The 22031-nt window shown below is 31.9% G+C and overlaps 1 protein-coding gene across 3 annotated transcripts in view; it reads right to left on the bottom strand.

Moving 5' to 3' along the window:
* LOC130448464 (muscle-specific protein 300 kDa) overlaps nucleotides 1-22031 on the bottom strand; it is a 289850-nt gene that overhangs the window by 221752 nt on the left and 46067 nt on the right. For all 3 annotated transcript variants that reach the window (XM_056785865.1, XM_056785867.1, XM_056785866.1), the window contains exons 3-7: nucleotides 21806-21867; nucleotides 11027-11122; nucleotides 7325-7501; nucleotides 1343-1582; nucleotides 785-1283 (exon numbers count right to left, since the gene is read on the bottom strand). In XM_056785865.1, coding sequence (XP_056641843.1) covers nucleotides 785-1283; nucleotides 1343-1582; nucleotides 7325-7501; nucleotides 11027-11122; nucleotides 21806-21867 — 1074 coding nt within the window. The remainder of the gene's footprint in view (nucleotides 1-784; nucleotides 1284-1342; nucleotides 1583-7324; nucleotides 7502-11026; nucleotides 11123-21805; nucleotides 21868-22031) is intronic.

Below are 22031 nucleotides of genomic sequence, written 5' to 3' on the forward strand. Positions count from 1 at the left end.
AATAGTAAATTTTAAACCACGTCAAATTCCTTTTTGGTCATCCTGATATACATTTTACACCTGTCATCGTCATTGCTGACTTCGAGCCACAAAACATACTATTCACCACATTCGTGTCTACGTTGGTTTATTGGATGAGCCCAGTACTCCCTGGATTCATATTGTAGCACAAACAAAGCTGCAGTAACCGCAACCATTTTCCTCTTCTTCATCGAACCAATCCATCTCTTCTTGTAGGTGCTCCATTATATTAATATTATAAGCTCCGAAGGATTCTGAATGAGTGTTGTGTGAAAGTGAAGGTCGAGGATACAACTTAACAGGTTAAAAACATCAAAATGTCAGCTGGCAGACAAGTTTTGCAACACAGTTATGTGTTCGGCCTATCTGATTTGTCCCATTCTGACGTGTTAAAATGTGTCCTTAACTCAAAAATCTTTCTTGAAATGTGAAGTTATTCATTCTGAAAACGCGTCTTCTCGACGAGCACGTGCTATCTTGATGCAGAAACACCTGTCTGAAGCACGAACAGCTTCGTTTTAATCTTTTTCGACAGCGTTGCCAGACTTATGAGCGTTGTTAGACTTACACCGACTATTCGACAGCGTTGTCAGATATATGAGCGTTGTCGGACTTAAGCCGATTTTTCGATAGCATTGCCTGACTTATGCCGACCTGTATACGTAACTATGAGCTCTTTATTTGAATTAATATAGTGAAATCCACTTAGATTTGTAATAAATTATAATTGTCGCAAGAATAATAATTTCATAATTCCACTTACCTGGTAATCTGGAATCCAATAACCACAACCATCTCAATAGTTGCTGTTGTAATTTTTCCCATAATAGTACAACTTGTTGCCAGCTTTCTTTAGCAATAGATACAGAGCTTTGTGATTCGATCAAAGCTTTTAGCTTACTATATAATTTTTCTTTATCGTCTACTTCAGATTTAAAATCTAAATATTCTTTATAATTGAGAGGTAAAGAATTAGTGTTTTCCAAATTTTCCAAAGTTTGGGTTTTCTGCATCAACCAAGAAAGTAAATTATTATATTCTTCTTGAATTGCAGCTATTGCATCTGGACCAGTGCTTTTTGGTTCTGGATATTTGTGCAAAAATTGTGCAACATATGTCATAATCGATTTTTCGTCTGGTTTGGGTACGTCTACATCTTCAGGATCTAGTAATTTTGAAATACCCAGCTCAGTTTCAGCTACATCAAAAGCGGTTTCTAGTCTCGCTCTGTTGGTGGCTTTCTTCATTTCGGCAATATTAACCTAATAAAATATAATCGAGTATTATTAATTTATTTATAATGATTATTTCATCTATTTACCAAATTCTTCTTAATAGCATCTATAATTGCCAAAAAGGCAACTCCGTCTCTCCAACTTGCTCCAAAATCACGAATTTCAATGCCAGAATCAGTTGGCAAAGCATTCGAAACCCAGTTCAATAGTGTTTTTCTAGCTCCTTGTTTCCATTTGTCTCTCGATGAAGTGGTTCCAGCGCTCTCCAAACTACTGGTGCTTCCCCATTGAGTTAAGTATTCGAGTTGTCTTCTATTTTCTTCAATCTATCAATAGAAATAAATTATACACGTTATAGTTCCAAGCATAGCTTATCAAATAACGTTTCAACTAAACAAATGTATCAGATTGTGTTAATAGTTTTTGTTGCTTGTGTCAGAAGAACCGAATGGTTAAATTAATATGTAATCTACTTGTTCTATATTACAAGAATTTTGTATAGCTTTCTTCATGGGTTATTTTATTTAATTGTTCCTATATTTTATTTCCATTCGACTAAAATTACTTTTAGGTTATAAAACTGAAAGAAAACAGTAATAAATAATGCATGTACTACCTATTGGTACCAAACAAAAAACATGAGCCAAACCTTTTGATGGTTTATTATCGACAGGAGTGATCATACACTAAGCGACTTGAAATACCCAGTGTTAATAAATTGCAATAATAGTATACGCGTGTATTAGGACCAGGTAAATCGTCCATCAAAATTCGTAAAAAAAAATTAATAATGTATTAGATCTCACAATGTTCTTTGAATACATCGGCGCATAGTTCTAATAAAATGGTCGATTTTCTCTTCAGCTACCTCGTTTCAGGCTTTCAGAGTGCTACTCTGAATAATAAGTTAATTTGAGTAATGTTTCTGAAACGTCCCAGGCGTGTTTTGTTAATACAGGGGTTTAATTGATTTGATAAGTTTCAAAATGAATTGGGTTCGACGGCTTTCTAATGTACTGCAGAAAATGTGATTCAACTACCTAGATGTAATCAAGACCAAAGACAATTTGATTGATTTGGATCTTCTTCAATACCTCCTAGTGCAGTGGCTATTACTTTTCCAATGAGCACTGACCAACGTCTCACAGCGTCTCTCTTTAAATGTGGTCGCACATTATATTTTTTTCAAATTGGGTTTGACAACGTTCTGTAGAACATATGGTGGTTCAACTGACTCCTGAATGTAACCCACAGCGGTCTGATGAGTATCTAAGGTAACCTTTTACTTTTGGTAGTGAAAACATGGTTATTCTGACTTTGTTAGCTGCTGCTCTGAATAATTCTGTGGTTAAACCGTTTCCTGAGATTTTGGAGCCAGAAGTTTCTTATACATGCCGGTCTTCTATGCCCGTATATTTTGCCTTGAATAATTAGCTGCAGCAAGCCATCCCATCGATTTTAATTCCTTGATAAATTAACCAAATATTCAAATTTTCTTGTTGGGATGTTATTTGTCTGTAAATAACCTTGTATCGTAGAACCAAAGGCCTAAATTAGCGATCTTGAGAAGTAAGCGTTGACACGTTTTGTTTTCCTAGCTGGAGGGTCACGTGACGGGCCAAAGTTGTATGAATTGCTTGAAGCTTTACGTGGACAAATGGACAACGGTCCAGCACTAGCGAACATCCATTATTTTATGCAGGATGGAGCTCCGCGTTATGTGTGCCGAATTACCTTAATGTTCATTTTGAAGAATGGAAGATGACAGATGATGATTCGTTGAGTGGTCCGCAGGATCATGTCACCTGACACACTGGGATTCCTTTCAGTGGGGAATTTTCAGGGACCGCGTTTTGTAAGACCACCACGCACCCTTCTCGACCTCCGAAATGCAATTGAAGAAAGTTTTTGCCTGACTATACCGTCCAGCAGCAAGGTATGATCGGTACCACCCTTTCCATGACGCTGACTTCTATAAAAGATATCTGTCTAATCCACCACTATCAATTAGCCATTAAACGTCAATCGATTCACACCTTCGTTAACAACAAACGAGAATTATGTCCTAAAATTGACACAACAAATGATAAAGCCACTGAAATGTTCATCCTATTGCGACAAGACCAGAGTCAGCTAGAAGTGTTCAGTGCGCTGTTACCAGAGTTTATCGTCTTGCTAAGAGAGCGGTTCTAGCGAAAAAAGTTTTACATCCGAGACAGATGACCTATTTATTGTCAGCACATCACTGAGAAATCGGGCCCTCACTGGTGTTCATGTCCAAAAAGAGCTCAGATAAACGCGAAGAGTGGCTATAAGTGGCTGAATAATTGAGGCAGCTAACCTGGAGCCAAAAAGGCTAGCTACTCGCACCATCTAAGCTCCATCCCACCAAGCAGCTCGTCTACGATTTGTCAGAGAACACGTTAGTAGAACTGACGAATAATGAAGCTCCGTTCTCTTCTCAGACGAACGCAAAGTGTGCCTGCATAGAAGCGATAGAAGACGACGAATCTACAGGAGACCTGGAGAAAGATACGCGCGCTGTTGCAGCACGGACTTGAATACTAAAGCATAGATCATAGATATTCTGTATCAGCCACTACATTGGATCTCAAAGCATTGTTCACTGAAGAATGGGATAGCGTCAAACCAGATCAAGTAAAGAAACTTCGATCCATTAAAAAGCGAATGGAACCTGTTATCAGTGTCAGTATTATTTTGAGGATTTAACTAAGATGACAGATAAGTTTGATATATTTCTGGTCATCATCAGTAATTTTGGGTGTACCTATCACCACCTTTATCTTTTCAGAAATAGAAACACGGTGTACACAAAAAATTAGTTTTTCTAACAGTTATCACATTTTTAGAATAAATCACTTGTTATACTGTCGATTAAACCGTCTTTTTATTTATTCGTCTATCGAATTCTGGCTTGTATTTTGAGATTTGATATAGATTTATTTTTTTTATCATTTAATTATAAGTACAAAATTTAACTATAACCGACAAATATTTTTTTATTGAAAAGGGAGTCAATATTATAACGAATACCAGTGCAAGCAAGCTCTAATCACACACTGGTTTTTATAAAATAACAAAACAGGATACAATTAGATAGAAACTCAATTGCTTATCAAAACGATATTCCTATTGACCTTTATTCTCATGTAAAATCTAACGGTGGTCCTAGGAGAATTTATAACGAATGTTTACTTAAAATGCATCTAGTTTTGCACAATTTTTCATGCTACTTCTAAAATTTTGAATACGTGAATCTACTTTAGATAAATTACTTTAGCCAACTCACCGTGTGCCAAAATTCCATATCCTTATTGTTACGAAGCTTTCGAAATATAAATAAATTTTAACGTGCAATTAGCTTACGTGAAAAATTACGAACTAGCTCAACTTATTATAAATGCTTCCATTTGTTTTGGGTATGATTTGATGTGTAAGTCATGTATTTGGATTCTTCTAATTTTTATTTCGACCGAAAATGAATGGAGCAAAGTTACAAACATTTATTAGTGATTCTTAGCAAACCAGGAATTGAAACAATATAAGCTTTGACCAAAAATACAATGCAATAAATATGAAGATTAAAAGGTGAGTGAACTGTTAATAATGTAAAGCAAAAGTTATGAGAGAAGCTTGTGGTGAAAATGTAGAAGAACCCACACGGAAATAAAAAATTAGTATTTTTAACTTCAAAAAAATTATAGCACACACGCAAATGAACAAAAATAATAGAAAGTAAATTAGAAAATCGTGAGCGAGTACCTTTCTCAGTAGAAGAAGTGAGAACAGTGATCAAAATGACGAAGAGAGGCTAAGCATTGATACATAAGAAAAGAAAATAAAAACGGAGATTCTATCAATCTCAGAAGTTAAGGAATCTCAGAATTAACCCAAGTACTAAATGCAAAGGCAATAGTAAATCAGAAGCGACTAGATTGATAGATAAACATAATCTCACCTTTCTATAAAAAGAAACAAAAAAAACTGCTGAAATTACAAAGGAATAAGCTTAAATATATATAAGATTATCGGTCAAAACTTATATAACAAGGACTGATAAGTTCCAACGTTAGAAAATCCTTAGAAAAGAAAGCCCAAATCTTCATCATAAGGTAACGATAGAAAAGAATTATTACATAAAGAAGATTCGTAGATGTAAAAAAAAACATTTGACAGTTTACGAGAGCTGCTACTTAAGTTTCGAGGAAGTTTGACATTAGAGCTTGTGGTCATACGAGTGCTATTTGAGTTGTTTACAGATACATGGAACATTCATTTTGGTCAAAAAATAGAATTAAATTGTGCGATGATTTCCTATGACTTTCCACGTGGATTATACCAACAATAGTAGACCGATCAAGTGGCTTCGACTTTTGGTGATGAAGCACCATCTAGAGCCACCAATTTCGATGCTGTGCGTAAACTAATGTTACAAGATCGTCATGTGACATATCGTGAGATTACGGCATATTTTGGCATTAGTTCGATCGAAGACATCCAATATTGCATGAACATTTAGCTGTCAAAATTATTTGTTCTCATTGGATACCGCATAATTTGACAATCGTTCAAAAAAGTTTGTGTTAATTTGTGCGAAGAAATACAAAACTTAGGTAGTAACCCTCGTACTAATGAAAATATTATGGAACATCCCGAAAAAAAAGGAAAACGTAGAATCAGAAGAGGTGAGAACCAAGGAAGAACTAAAACTGAGTTGAAAACAGTTTAACTTGAAAACAGTCAACGTTATTAAGGAAGTAAGAGACAAAATTAAGAAAGTATTGATGGAATATAGAAACATTTAGTTGTGTTTGCAGACGACAAAATAGTATGTGAGAAATAGAAAATTTAAATGTATGAGATACATTACTAAAAAAAAAAACTTGAAAATTGACATTGGAAAAAGAAATGTAATGATACTCAACAAAACGTATATAAACGAAAAAAATAAAACACAGAAAACAACATTAAAACATTTAAATCAATAGTCAAACCTATAATAACATTCAGATGTGAAAGCTAGACAAACACAAAGGAACAAAACGGCAATGCAAGGGTTAGAACAAAAGATGAAATGGAATAATAAGAGAATTAATAATGAGAACTTTTGAAAGACAACAATTGAGGTGATCAAGCTACTAAACTTGGTTTAATAGCAACAATATAAAAATAGATATGGAGACCAAAGAGATGATACAATTTTGGAAAACTTAATGAGAAAAAATAAGACATAAGAATTAGAAAAATATGGCACAAAACAACAAGTAATAGACAACATTCAAACAAGAATAAAATGAAATCTTAACAATATAGGGTGGATCAGTTTATTGATTGCACTGTTAAGGTATTCATTATTTAGTCCCAAGATATTAGAAAAAGGAACGAAAGAAAATTGGAAATTGTTACTTTCTATTCATTATATTATATTATCTATTATATCTATTATATAGATAAAAGTAGAAAATGAGGATATAGTAAATACAATTACAACAAAAAGAATACAATGGTACGGATACATTAAAAGAATGGAAAAACGGCAGGATACAAGGAAAATTACAGAGAAAAGATTGCCTGGTAGACCAAAAAATAGATGAGAAGATCAGATTGTGCAGGATACGCAAAATCTAGAAGCAAGTGACTGGAACAAACAGATGCAGGAAAGTAAGATATGGAGAAGCTGTAATTAAATAAGGTTAAAATGAGCTGACCATCCACAAAGATACAGGGTCAAAAGAACTCAATTTGAGCAGCTACAATTCTCAATAGAATGTATAGTCTTGTATATATAATAAGTAAAAAGTTTTTTCTTATCGCTCCAAAATTTCTTCTACCTTAGAGCTCCGCTGGCAGAGCTCTGTCAATATATAATTAACCAAAATATTCAATTTTAATTCAACTTCTATTATTAATGACATAAAATATTCGCTTATGCAATTTTAGAAATCGTTTTTTTTAGAACTGCGGAACAGTTTCTTAAAACATCCAAATCAAATGAATAGCATTATTATCTAAAGCTTCTACACAAACGTATATGTGGAACAACTCACCTGGAAGTACAAAATTATAGTCCATATTAGTCCTAGAACAACTGGTGGTCTCCCATCTACTAAATCACTTGCGTTGATGTTTACCAGTTTAATCCTCTTAGATGTTAAAAATTGAAGGGCAGTATTAGCATTACTCAGGAAATGTGGTCTTCTGAGAATCCTACCTCTCTCCACAGGCTATAAATGATAAAGATAGTTGAGTAACAATATAAAAAATGATTTAAATATTTGAAAAATTCACAAAAGTATGAAGTTATATTGATATTTAATAAGGGACAAAGAAAATCGGTAAAAAATTTATATTTTCCAATTTCCAGCTTCCTATGTTTCCAATAATTTTGCAACTACGTTTTTCCACCTAATCCGGGGTCCGACTCTCCCTCTCCTATTTTTGAACGATTTTTGGGAAAATTTTCTCACTTGTATATTCTCACATTCCATATCCTGCATCCTGGTTTTCAATTTTATGTTATAAAGTTACCCTTCCGAATAACAAAATTGTGTTTTACATAATCACCAATTCCTTACTTTTCTTAATTATTCTATTTTTAGTTTTGTTGTAGAGGATTCTGCAATTCACTTCTGTATTTCGACTGCGTTAAGTGCTTTTTTGATATACGTACATAGAATATAATTATATTATTGTTTCGTATATTAGGAGTATCTTTTGAATTATTACCCTGGATTGAATCCGTTTTGTGTTTCATATAGCTGCCCTATATATTTTGTCAAAATTTTAATCATTCTTCATTTCTTAGACGCAGAGGATTTGGAAAAATTATTTCTTAAAAGAAACAATTAGTATGAGACGTTCAACTCCGAATACATTCAGAATGTGAAATTTTTTAAAAGCTATCCATTTCCCTTTCAATTAAATAGAATTTTATTGTTCATAACCATATAGGCAAAATAAAAGTTAGTGGGAAAGGAAAAATAATCTAAATGAATGTAAAACATTTGATTTCAGAACTAGGCTTCTCTAAAGGATACTTTATATGATGCAATACAATGTGCAATGCGATACAAGGTGTAATATTTCTTCATAAAAAGCGTCCTCATATGAAATTCATTTGATTGTTTTATGCAAGATCTTGCACTTGCAACATTATTGGTTTGGTAACGTTTTTTTGAACTGCAATTATAGGGAAAAATCTAGTTACTTTTGACTTAAAAACCAACCTCCAGGCTCCAAAAGCAGGGTAGCAGCAGATACAGTTATTGACAATAATCCACTGAAGTTACATTTACAAAAATCCAGATATATTTAAAATTAACGCATAAAAAGATTATATTTTGTGAACATTTATTCAGCATTTGTTTTAAGATACCTAAATAGAAGTTAATTCATTCAATATTGCAATTTGTAAATGTAATAAAATAGTTTTCAGGAGTGAAATCCATAATTCTGATAATTTTTTTCTATCTACTTTACTCAGTTACTTCCTTACTTAGTTTTATTATTCTCATTTTTAAACCGGTCACAAAATATTGAACAAAACTAGATATTAGGAATAAGTTTACTTTTACTAATAGAATTTTTGTTAGTGGAGGTCATGATGCAATGGCAAGAGACTTTCATAATGTCAATATTGTAATATTGATCTATGCAATATTTCAACCTTGCAGGATGTAATTTTGTTTGTTTCTTTTGTTAATTTTTCTAAATTTATTTAATCAAACAATGTTTTAAGCATAATTTACTGGAAAATTAACATTTCTTTGTAGAATTTTGTCATAAAACTGTATTTATGTATGTACGTGTGCAACAGAATCTACAGGCTGCATTATCTGATAAGTCTAACGTCTTCAGGTGTCCATTGAGGCGACAGGGCCCCGATAGAACCCCTGTTAGTATTTGTATATTCTTCTTGCTTATATTGATACATTCAGCAGATCTTCTCTGGTTATAGTTTGCCAGAAGAGTCGTTGCCAATCTAAGCCCCTGTAGGTTGTCCCAATAATTAGTTTTGCTCCTATCTACCTTTTTTCCAGTCATGAAATTCATTCTTCAAGCTTTCCTATCACTTGATTTATAAAGTTGAGTTGCCATGATTCATACGTTCAACTGTAGCATGCTACTACGCATTTTGAAATATCGCTTCCAGAAACTTACGGTTAGTTTGTTGAAGTACGTATTTTTGATCTTTGTTTTCAGCATACAATTCAAATTATTACCGAAGTTAAATTAAATAAATATTTTTCACTAACACATCTAAGGTTTAATTTTTCATAGTTTACAGTACTTGGATTTCTTAAAAACACTGAAGCCACTATTTGTTGTCACTTTTTCGAAAAAGAGTGTGCTCAGTAACGACGAGGCTTTGAGTGATTTTGGTTAATATGGTCAAGGGTTTTAACCTGATCCTAAAAATAACACTAAAAACCACACTACTATAAGAAAAAAATGTTTTCTACACAAGCGGGTAAAACTCCTGGAAAACCTCGAATAATAGGTATTTTATCAATAACGTAAGGGGTTAAAAATTACAATATAATGTATATGAGCAAACTTATAATGAATGCAATAACAAAATTAATTTTGTTATAACAAATTAGCAACAAATTTTGAAATATTCTAAATTTGATTCCGGTATATTCACAATGCTAACTTAAGCGGGGTCCTCTAGTTTCTGAGATCGAAAAAATCGATTTTTTTCATAAGTCACATCTACAATATGTGTAGAAAATATAATCTAAATGATTTTTCGATATCTGAAGTGGTTCATAAATTACAACCCAAAGACAGCAATCCACAGCATCAAAACTGCCCTGCAGGTGCAAATGGTGCATAGCTGAGTTTCTGGGAGAGACTGAGCAATTCAAGCACAATAAACCGCCTTATTCTGAAGCAGTTTAAAAAGTTATAGTTCCAATTCATGAGGATTTATCCATAGAAACAGAGAGCGGAAACTAGAAATATTAACGAGTCGCTCAATTCGCTAATCTGGACTTTTGCTCCGAAGCATCTTCATTCTGGACCAAAAGTGGTTGAAATCGCCACGTTTCTCGGTGCCAAAATCTTCCAACGAAAGATTCTAATCTATCCTGAAGACGTTGGAAGCCATGGGAGTGAAAATCAGCCAACCAGCTAGAGGGGATGTTCAATAACGTGATAGCTCTCGGATCTATCACTGCCAGGACCGAATCGCAAAAAGAGACGATGGTGTAGCTCTGCGTGACTTGCAAAACAAAGAGTAAGGTCTATTGTATGGTCTGGTTATGATAGATTGACGGTGAAGTGAAATTTCTAGCATAAATCACATGCGTGAATTTTCAATCGGTTTTTTCTCGAAACACTATTTTTTGAAACGGTGACCTCGATATTTCAGAAATTACTGTACCGATATTGTTCAAATTTATAAAGCATCTTTAGTATGTTTTTAGTCAGCGATTGACTTGAGATTATCATAAATGCTTGAAGTTGAATGTAAGTGTATTTAGAATCAACTCTAGTTAAATCGCTAATCTTTAATATGAAGAATGAAATGCCGTTTGGTTTTTTAATTTCACATAAACAGAACAAGCGCAATCTTGGTCACCGTGAAGCACTTATTTACTTGATGTCTTCCTGTCGACCCCAAGATTATGCAAAAACAATCAGATTAATTATTGCAATGGTTTCCCTGTAAAAAATTATTAGAAAAGCCGTGAAAGAACAGCCGAGAAACTAGAGGACGTATTAATAATTGAAAATAAACTTACCAGTCTCTCTCCTGACAAAACTTCTAGAAGTGCAAGTAGTTTAGTGCCGTCTTTCAAATCTTCGATCAAATCTTCTATCTTAAGCGGTGGAACTCGCTGAAAATAATGAAAATTCGAGTCAAATTACAAATGTTAAACACAAGAAAAATGAAGAAAATTTCAAAATAATATTGGTAGAAAATCTGAAATTATTATCTCTCCAAATATTTTAGTTAATAAGAGGTCTATAATTACGGAGCGTTCTACTTTTCAACAGACAATTTGAGTGATAAATTTTTTTGGTTAAAAAAAATGTATTTCTTTTATAAAATGTATTTTTAAATCATTGTCAAGTTATCCAAAATTTCAGAAACGTGTAATACAGTGATTCCCAAAGTGGTCCATATCGACCCCCAGGGGTCGATGAAGTCCTGCAAGGGGTCTATGTAGGCAAAAAAATAAATTGGGGGTCCATGAAATAAAAATGGGGGTCAATAGATAGAAGTTTTCAAAATTACAAAATTTTAATATAATTTTTATATAATAATATAATTTTATATTAGTTATTAATATATTTTATGTTGTATTCGTTACATCAAAGGAAAACAAATAAGTTAGCAAACGAATGTATATCGAAGCAAAAATCACTCTCTAATCTAAGCTAATGAAAAGAATCACGATTTTTAAATATTAAACATCCGTTGTTGTTGAAATTTGATTAAGCAGAATTGTTTTTAAGATAGAAATAAGAGAGCAATGACGACACGCTCCGTTTTTATGTATGTGCAAGCATATTCTTTGTGAGGGCTTCGGTCCACTAATAGTCCGAGAGCCAGCTGTCGAAAATCGAGACGATTATTTAAAGCATAAGATTTACAGGGTAGATAGATAATGATGAATGAAATTAACTGAATTCCGATCATCTGATCTATTTCAAATTTCTAAAAACGTACAAAATAATTGCATATAATTAATTTTTCCTATAATTTCAATAAAATTATTAATTAATTACGAATTAAGGGTTGTTTTCTTTAACTCGCCGTATAATTAATAAATATTTTCTTGTTCAGAATTAAATAATCTACAAATCTATGATAGTACGGTGCTTTAATTCCGATTATAACTAGTAAAAAATTCAACATTTGTTCTCGTATCACTATTGCGCGGCTAATTAAGGGTAATTTGCCCTATGTTTCCGTAGGCTTGCCTGAGATAATTTAATATTTTCTTGTTCAGAAATAATAAATTTTTTTGTATTCTATATATTCTGATCTTTAAATCTGAGTCAAATTTAAAACGAAATACCACTGTTTCAGCACTATAAATAATTACCGGAAATAACCCGTTTTAGGGGCAATTCCGTGGATGGACATTAGGCAAGCTATGATTTTTGGAATCCTCATATCATTATCTATCTACCCTGTAAATCTCATGCTTTAAATAATCGTCTCGATTTTCGACAGCTGGCTCTCGGACCATAAAGGTTCAATCAAAAACAGTGTTAATTTTGCTGTGTTTGACATCAGTTGAATAATAGCACTGTGCACTTTGTGTTTTACTTTGTTATCCTCAACGAAAGGAATACTAATTTGATTCGAAGTTTCGAAGAAAAGTAAGTACCTCTTACATTATTTTTTATAAAATATTAATTTTGTTCTTGTTGTTAGAACTGAAGAAAAATTTAAAATAAATAAATTAAATTTTTAAATATTGTTTTATGTTATATAAATAGCTTTCGTTGTCCACAGATAACCTATACTAAGCATGTCGCAATCAAAAAAGAAATGTAGACAGTACAATGTTGATTATCTGAAGTTTGGCTTTATTCCATCATTGTCGAATAAACAACTGCCATTGTGCCTTATATGCAACAAAGTATTTAGCAATGACGCCATGAAGCCATCTAAGCTGGAAGATCATTTAAGAAGATGTCATCCAGATAAATTAGATAAAGATTTGAAATATTTTCTCTCAAAGAGAATCTTCAGAAGAGACCCACGCTGAACAAAATGTTCACTTTGACGTCACAAAGAAATGATGATGGTTTTCGAGCGTCTTATAATATCTCACTACTTATAGCAAAATCCGGAAAACCGCATACCATTGGAGAGCAGTTAATTTTGCCAGCCGTTGAAGAGGTTATAAAGACTGTTTTACACAAACCTGCGTTTGATATCATAAAGAAAATACCCTTAAGCAACAAAGACGCATTGATGAAATGAGTGATGATATTGAAAACTTCCTATGTAAATATTTGCAAACGACCCATTTCTCTATACAACTGGACGAGTCAACTTTACCTGGAAATGAAGCATTATTACTAGCATATGTTCGCTTTATTATGGATCAAAATATCCACGAAGAATTGCTATTTACGAGAACTTTGGCAACCGACACTAAAGATGAATCAATTTTTCATGTTTTGAGGGATTACTTTATTGAAAAAGAAATTCCTCTATCAAATATAATATCTGTAGCTACCGATGGAGCACCTGCCATGGTTGGTCGATATCGTGGATTTATAAGCTTTTTAAAAGAAAGCGTACCCGGGGTATTAGCAGTACATTGCGTCATCCATAGACAACACCTAGTTGCTAAAAATTTGAATGAAAGATTGCATGAATCTCTGCAATTTGTCATTGACGCAGTAAACCGAATCCGCAGCAATGCGTTGAATACGCGATTATTTGCGCAGTTGTGTGAAGATAACGACGAGAACTTCCACCAATTACTTCTTCACACTAATGTGCGTTGGCTGTCGAAAGGTTTATGCTTGGTAAGATTTTTTGCACTTTTTGAAACTGTTCTAGAGTTTCTCGATGGTAGATATGAAAATTTAAAAGAAAGTTTATTAAAAAGAAAAACGGACATCGCGTATTTGACCGATTTATTTGCTAAATTTAATACGATGAATTTGCAGTTGCAAGGTGACAGTTTAAATTTGATTAAGACAAAGTCGGTCATTTCAGCGTTTCTTGCCAGAATTAAAATGATGAAGCAAAACATTGGACGGAGCGAATTTTCACAATTTCCCAATTTATCCCAAGTAAACTGCCAAGAAGACGATGTTCCAGTCTATGTGCATCATTTGAATGCACTCTACTCAAATTTTGAAACGAGATTCGAAGATATTTTGACGCTAATAATACCACAATGGATTATTAATCCTTATGTTGATATTGAGGAGACGGATATCTCATTACAAGAAGAATTAACTGGATTAAGTACAAACGAAGAACTTAAAGTAGAGTTCAGAAAGGGTTATCAACAATTTTGGCTTCAGAAAGACATACCTGCTACATATCCCGGAGTGTGGAATATCACGAGAAAGTTTTTAATTGCCTTTCCGTCTTCATATCTCGTAGAAAGAGGTTTCAGTGCAGTTACTAATCTTATTACAAAAAAAAAGAAACAAACTGGACATAGTAAACCGAGGAGATTTGAGATTAAATGTTACTAAATTGAAGCCAAATGTTGATAATTTGTTATTAAAGCATCAAGTTCATCCCTCGCATTGAATGAATTAATTTCTTTTTTGTTTTTTTTTACAACACATTTTGTTTAAAATTTAATTAATAAATTAGTTAATGTATAAAAATGTGTTTTTTTGTCTTTTACACTATAGGAACTACTTATTTATTAATTTTTTTTTAAGAACAGGTGGGGGTCTAATAAAAACCACAAAATATGGCAAGGGGTCTACGAAACAAAAAAGTTTGGGAACCTCTGGTGTAATACATATATGTTTTATTTCTTAACTTTTATTTATTTCAATATTTATCAAAATAGTGAGAAAAAATAAACACACGCACACACACACACGTATATATATATATATTCTTGATTTTAAGTCTCTTCTGTTTTAAAATTAGTTTTTTCTACGTCCATTATACTATTCACGTTTTTTTCATTCATTTGCATTTATAAAGAATATAATTTCTGAATTGATCAAAAAGCGTGCAAAAAAGTATGGTGGCGATGCATTTTTTCCCGCTTTTGCGTTAAAAAAGTGTAGTTACGTGTCATTTTATTATTTTATTATTAGGGATGGAGAGTAATAGTGAAGAAAGTTTAAACTGCACACCAGAAGATGTTGTTGAATCGGCAACTGCAACGACAATGAATCTTGTTCCTGAGAAATCCAGGGCACAGTATTTAAAGGAATATAATTCTTTTATGGAGTGGGGTACTAAAAAAGGCATAAACAGCTTCACAGAATAAGTGTTACTAGCTTACTTTGAAACTAAATCTAAAATGTGGAAATCTTCAACACTTTGGTCGACTTATTCAAAATTGAAAGACAACATAATGGTAAATAACATATACATATAGACATCAGTAAATAATCGAAACTCATTGCATATTTAAAAAATAAATCAGTTGGCTATAGACCCAAAAAACTAAAACATTTACCTCTGAAGAAATTGATAAGTTTCTGTTGCAAGCTCCAGACGATCATTATCTCATGTATAAGGTATGACAACAAAAAATTTTAATGTTAGCTTAGATATTATCCGCAACATCTTTCAGGTTGCTTTAATATTCTGAACCGCAGGAGCTCTGCGTAGGGAAGAATTATATAAAATGAAGTGTAACGATATTAATAATACCGGAAATGATTTAATTATCACAGATACAAAACCTCATGTTCAACGTCGATTTACTGTTATTGGTAAAATATCTGACAATAGATTAAACTTGGTAAGATTTATAAAAAATATAAAATCCAACGACCCACAAATGTCAAAACAGATCATTTCTTTTTGAGGTATAGAAATGGAAAATGCAAAACCGAAGTTATAGGTATCAATACCTTTTCAAAAATTCCCTCGCTTATCGCAATAAGTACTAATACAACTACAGACGATGTTATTTCTTTGAACTTGTTAAATGTTGCCAATTCAAGTACCAATAGTAATGTAACTTCTTCTTCACTTCAAATTAATAATGCTCATATTTGTACTTTTAATATTACTATTACAAAATAAAAATTGATAAAAGTTTTGTCCATGGACGTAGAAAATTTTTTGTATGAAACTCGTGAGTAAAGTGATTCCTACGACTTGCATAAATAACTAGTTTTTAAGAATTTCTGAAATATTAATGAAAAAAAATTGATGTTTCGACTTAACTTCAGTCTGTATCAAAATATGATATTGCCAATATCATCATCAATATATGTTAAGTCAAAACGTCAGTTTTTTTATTAATTTTTAAAAAATTTAAAAAAAAACTAATTTTTCAATAGAAGAGACCAAAAATCAAGAACATTTACAAGCATTAATATATCAAAAGGTCTAAGAAATATATTATTTCTTGGTAGAACCATTCTTTGTTATACTTAAAATCAGACTAATTTTCTGTTTTGTCTTTTTCCACTTTTCAAACACTTCTATTGGTTTATCAAATTCGGAAAATATGTATATTTTTGGTTAAAAAATATTTTTTGAGTTCAATTTGGTCAAAAATTGTTTTTCTGAGTATTTGGCCCGAAACTCGTTTGAACACATTTAATTTCATTTAACAAATTGACATCTCCAGATTTATTTTAAACAATAATTCCTTGGTTCAAGTTTTATGTTCAAAATCGTACTGTTTAATTCTATGTTGTTCAGAACCCGTTTTCTAAGTTCGACCAGATTATCAAATTGCTGTTTCAAATTCAATTTTGTGTAAAATACTTTTTCAATAAATTGATCCGTCAAAATACGAATTTTTGAGTTTCTTATGGTTAAAATTGGATTCTATAAGTTTTATTCATTCATACATTATTTTTTGCATCAATGTAAAGTCTGATCGCTTTTCTAAATTACTTTTCCAGTTTTAATTTGGTGATAATCAACGTTTCTTAGTTTTATGATATATACTATTTTTTTAATCAATTTTAGTCACAAGATTTATCCTTATTCTTCTTCCTTTTCTTTCCTTCTTCTTGTTCTTCCTCTTCTCCCTCTTCTCTTTTCATTCTTCTCCTTTTTCTCCTTCTTCTTTTTAAAAAACTATTTGCCCTTTCAAGCACCAGAGTATTGAGATTTTAATTTTAACTCTACTTTCATCCATTTTTTCACTCTTTCCGATCCTTTGCTATTTCATTCATCTGCTTATTGTTTGCCTTTGCCTTCCTCTTGCTATTCTATTTGTAGCCAAGTTTTTCTGGGTCTCCCTTTCCTTCTTTTCTTGCTTCTGTCACTTTTCTTATTAAGTTTTGTTGTTTCAAATAAACTTGCAGATCAAGCTACAAAAGAAGCTTCGACGGCTAACCTCAACAGCAACAAGACGTTCTATACGCTACATGTAAAAATTCAAAGAACAATCGCCTTCAGAAACCTAGCTTCCATGAGTCATAGAAACTCGGTTGCTGTACGCATACTACACATCGGGCATACTCAACTGACTCACGCAGTACTGCAAAATAACACTGAGGGTCAACCACATATTAATAAGTGCAGTAATCACCAGCTAGGAAGTTCGTCCCAAGAAAGTTTAAATACGGTGAAACAGTTACCAATATTTGGAAGAAATTGGTTTATATGGTAAAATATAAATTCTTAATGTATATAATCCAAACAGTTTGTTAATGTTAAGGTGTCGTAGTTATAGCTAATAATTGTATCATAGTTATACCATGTATCAAGGATCTTAGTTGTCGAGACACGTTAATTGAAGTAAAAAGAAAGATCATAATCTTATTCATAGAGATGAAGATGAAGGAAGAAAATTGAACCTCTAATAACTGATTTTACCAATACCAACGACGGAACAAAGGATACCATAAACGAAAACAAATCCGATTAAAATCAAAATTTTACTAATTATCGAAATTAGCTACTTACTTTAGAAGATTTAAAAATCGAACTTAGGCGTAAAACTTATCACACTCTTACTAATCAGAATTTATCTAAAATGAAAGCCTCTAATTTTCACATACACGAACTTTTAATTAAAAGCAATACCGATTTAACGTCCGTACACACCTCACAAGGATAATTTCGCGTACACTAAATGACTTCTGATATTTGAAATGGTGAACAGTTCGTGATAGCGTCTAGTTTTAGCGGAAAACCGCTATATTATGGAAGCTTTAGAACGAGAGACGAGACAATCTTGTACCATGCTCCATATGCCTGGAAAACAAATCAAATGCCAAATCATTCATTAATCGCTAAGTGCTGGTTAGATAACGACCTATGGTTATATAGCGTTTCTAATCAGGAAAATTATAGACTGAAAACATCAAATCAAATACCGACAATGTTTAAATACACCACGATGCTCATTATCAAGAGTATTTTTTTAGATGTGACAGTTTTGGATTCCAATTAAACACAATTTATTGATTTAAGTTTCAATCTCAATCATTATCTTTTCAATGTTCATTTTGGTGAAAAAGTCGTTTTTTTATATTTATTATTGTAAAATAATTGTTTTTTCAGTTGAGTTTAACTGAAAATTCGCTCATTTGAATTCAAACTGTCCAATTATTGGTAGATTCAAATTATTATAAGGAAAATTTCGTTCTTCGTAAGTTAAATTTGGTCAAACATTAATTGTTATATCGTAGGTTGGCTTTTTAAGTTACAAAATATGCTTTTCTAAGTATATTTTAATCAAAAGTTTTATGTATTGAACGCCTCAATAATCTCGGAAACGGCTAATACGATTTGCGTTATCTCCGCTGAAGTTAAAATAATACATTTAGGTGATTATGACTGCTACAATAACAAATTTGACGCTTCAATAAATTAGTATTGTTAAAGTTTAATGAAAGTCACAATGGATCGTTTATCTGTAAAAAAGAACGAATTGATATGGTCATAGGCGTAGAAGTCAATAAGAAACGTGTAATATCTTTAATAATTTATATCCTAACCGAAATCCCAAGGACAGGATCTACTGTCAGTAAATTAGTAAAAGGAAAATGTTGATGCAGAAAAACTGCATCAACTGAAAACAAATTTTTAGATGTTTGTGTCCTGTTAGAAGACGATCCACACTTGAGTAATAGACAAATATCCAGGGAACTTGATATTTCGCAAACATCCGTAATGAAAATTTTACGTGATAAATTACATCTATATAAAGTAACGTTGGTTCAAGAGTTGTTAGAAGACGATTTTGATAGACCTAATGGTGGAAAAATGTTACAATCAAAACAATCCAAACTTCTTAAGTAATGTTATGTTTCTCGATGAGGCCACTTTTTGTATTAATGGAAACGTAAATCGGCATAGTCGTTTCCGAGATAATTGAGACGTTCCTTGCATAAAACTCACTCTGTACACATACAACACACCTTAACACATTATCAATATATAATATTTTATGGTAAAAATTCATATCCCTTAAGAATTGAAGCACCAAAGAGATTTGGTCCAAGTCATTCAGGATGTCCTTGTAATTGGCCTTGCACTGGAACTGCAATCTTTGTGGGACATATTGTGGAATTAAGTCAATATGTGTTTTATCGTAAAATTCGAACTAAAGTTGGTGCAAATGGGTCTGGTGGTAGAAGATATGAGATAACCATGGGTTAATTGTTATTTTTTGGGATGTGAGAGATTGGTAGTCATGTTTAGATTGGACAATAAGGTGATCGGTAAATATATTTTTAATAGATGAAACTGAAGCCATTGAGTCTGTACATATTGCAATATGCTTATAAGGAGGGATGATGAAATTGGTGGCTTGTAGAATGCTAAATAGTTCACCTGTATGAATGCTGCAAGTTGGTGGAATCAGTCCATGTTTGGAAGCATCCGTAAATAAAATTAGATCGTAGCTGCTACTAGTTATTATTCATTTGAAAGCATTTTCAATTTCTTCTTTGGGTGTTTGTCGTATTTCGTCGATTCTATGAGTTTGATTCGGCGAAAAAATTATACCTTATAAGTTGTTTCTAGTCAAAATCTGCTTATGTGAATATTTTCATTCCTAATTTCATTTTTGTGTTAAATCCGTTTTTCTAGTTCGATTTGTTTCCAAAGCTCCTTTCTCCAATTGTAATTTAGTGAAAATTTGTTTAGTTAAGTTTATTTCGGTCAAAAATTGGCGGATTCAAGTTGAATTAAATACAAAATTGGCTTTGCCGAATTTACTTTCAAGTATATTTTCGTGAAAATTTGGTCTTCCTAGTTTCAATTTAGTTAAAAAAGTTTTTACCTGAGTTTAATTTGATAGAATACTAGCGGTTTCAAGTACATTTTAGTAAAAATTTCCCTTCATTGTTAAATTTGGTGATATACCCAGTTTTTTGAAATTCATTTTCTCGAAAAGTCAATTCTCGGAATACATTTTTGTCACAAACTTTGTTTCTGCAATTTTAATTTAGTAATAAATTTGATAAGCTTAGTTAAATTTAGCCAAAAAGTGGCGAGATCAAGTACATTTTGGTCAAAATTCTGATTTTCGGGTTAAATTAGTTTTAATGTACCTACAGTTTAATGAATTTTTTTATACTGTCGTGCACTCGATAAAAAATAGAAAATTCGCTCTTCCAAGTTAGTTTTGTTCAAAAATTATTGTTTTAATTTCGGATTAGTAAAAAAGTTGTTTATCTATGTTCAATTTCATCACAAATTGGCGGATTCGAGTTTGTTATGGTGAAAAAAATCTATTTTTCAAGTTTTCAAATATTAGCTGTTCAGTTATGTAATGCGTTAAGTTTTAAAAATTTTTTGTTACCAAAAGGTGCTTTTATAAATTTATTTACTACAAAATCTCGATTTTAAAAGTTTAATTGGTGAAAAATTCGTTTATCTCGGTTAAATATGGTCGAAAACTATCGGTTCCTTATATATTTTAGAAAGAACTTTTTCTTTTACCAGTTAAATTTGGTCATAAATCCACTTTTCTGAATTTTCATTTTATGAGGATATTGGTTTTTTCAAGTTTCTTTTCTCGTAAATTTAATTCTCGAAGTTACCACAAACCTTGCTTACCCAAGTGTAATTTAGCAATGAATTTGATAAGCTTAGTTTAATCTGGCCAAAAACTGGCAAGTCAAAGTAAATTCGTCTTTCTCCAATTAATTTCGTCCAATATTCGTATCTAGACTCCAAGTTCACTATGAAAGAGTTTTTTTTATATAAAATTCTCATTTTAATATTCAAGTTTATTATTAAAGAAATTTCGTTTTACCAAATTAGTTCAGAAATTTTTTTTTTAAGTTCAGATTAGTGAAAAAGTAGCATATCTATGTTCAATTTTATCACAATTTGGCGGATTCGAAGCTATTTCCAGTTAAATTTTGTCACATCCACATTTCTGAATTTCCGTTTTATCAGAAAATGCCTTTTTGAAGTTTTGGTCTTTAAAGTGTAATTTATGAATAAATTGGGTAATTAAGTTTAATTGGGCCAAAAATTAATGAGGCCAAATAAATTTCGGTCACTATTTTCACGATTTTTGTATGTTTGTTCTATTTCTACAGAAGACAAGACGAGGTCACTGAAAAGGATAAGAAACAGTAAATAAAGTCTAGACCAAATTGTGAGCTATAGATCGCATAGAAAAATAATTTTAAAAAAATATATTTTAGAACGTGCTGTGGAGGAAGTTCTGCCAAGGTGAGACCTAGCATACTCATATAACGTTAAAAAGAATTCAAAGCTTTCATTACTAATTTCCATCTCTACCCCGGCACTTTCTTTTTGATCCATATCCACAGCTTCCCAATAAATAGTATCATAAACGAAACTGAACTTCATATCAAATGTGTTTCCCATAGATATTATGGATTTAATTACCATAATATGGCTATTTCCCAAACGAAATAAATAAAATATGAATTCGTATACTTACCTTAGATAAATAAGAATTAATCCAATTAACGAAAGTTTTCTTTTGCACTCGTTCTTGTTCATCTGAAACAAAACAAACTCTGACTAAAGTTTCAATGTTGATTTATGTTTTCAAGTAAAATTTATTCTTGCATACCATTAGATTTGTCAACAAACATTTGATACAGATTTATGTAAAAAAAAGTAATCTATTTTTAGTTAATGTTTGTTCTATAAACTATATGATC

This window comes from Diorhabda sublineata, chromosome 8 (assembly GCF_026230105.1).
Source record: "Diorhabda sublineata isolate icDioSubl1.1 chromosome 8, icDioSubl1.1, whole genome shotgun sequence".
NCBI lineage: Eukaryota > Metazoa > Arthropoda > Insecta > Coleoptera > Chrysomelidae > Diorhabda > Diorhabda sublineata.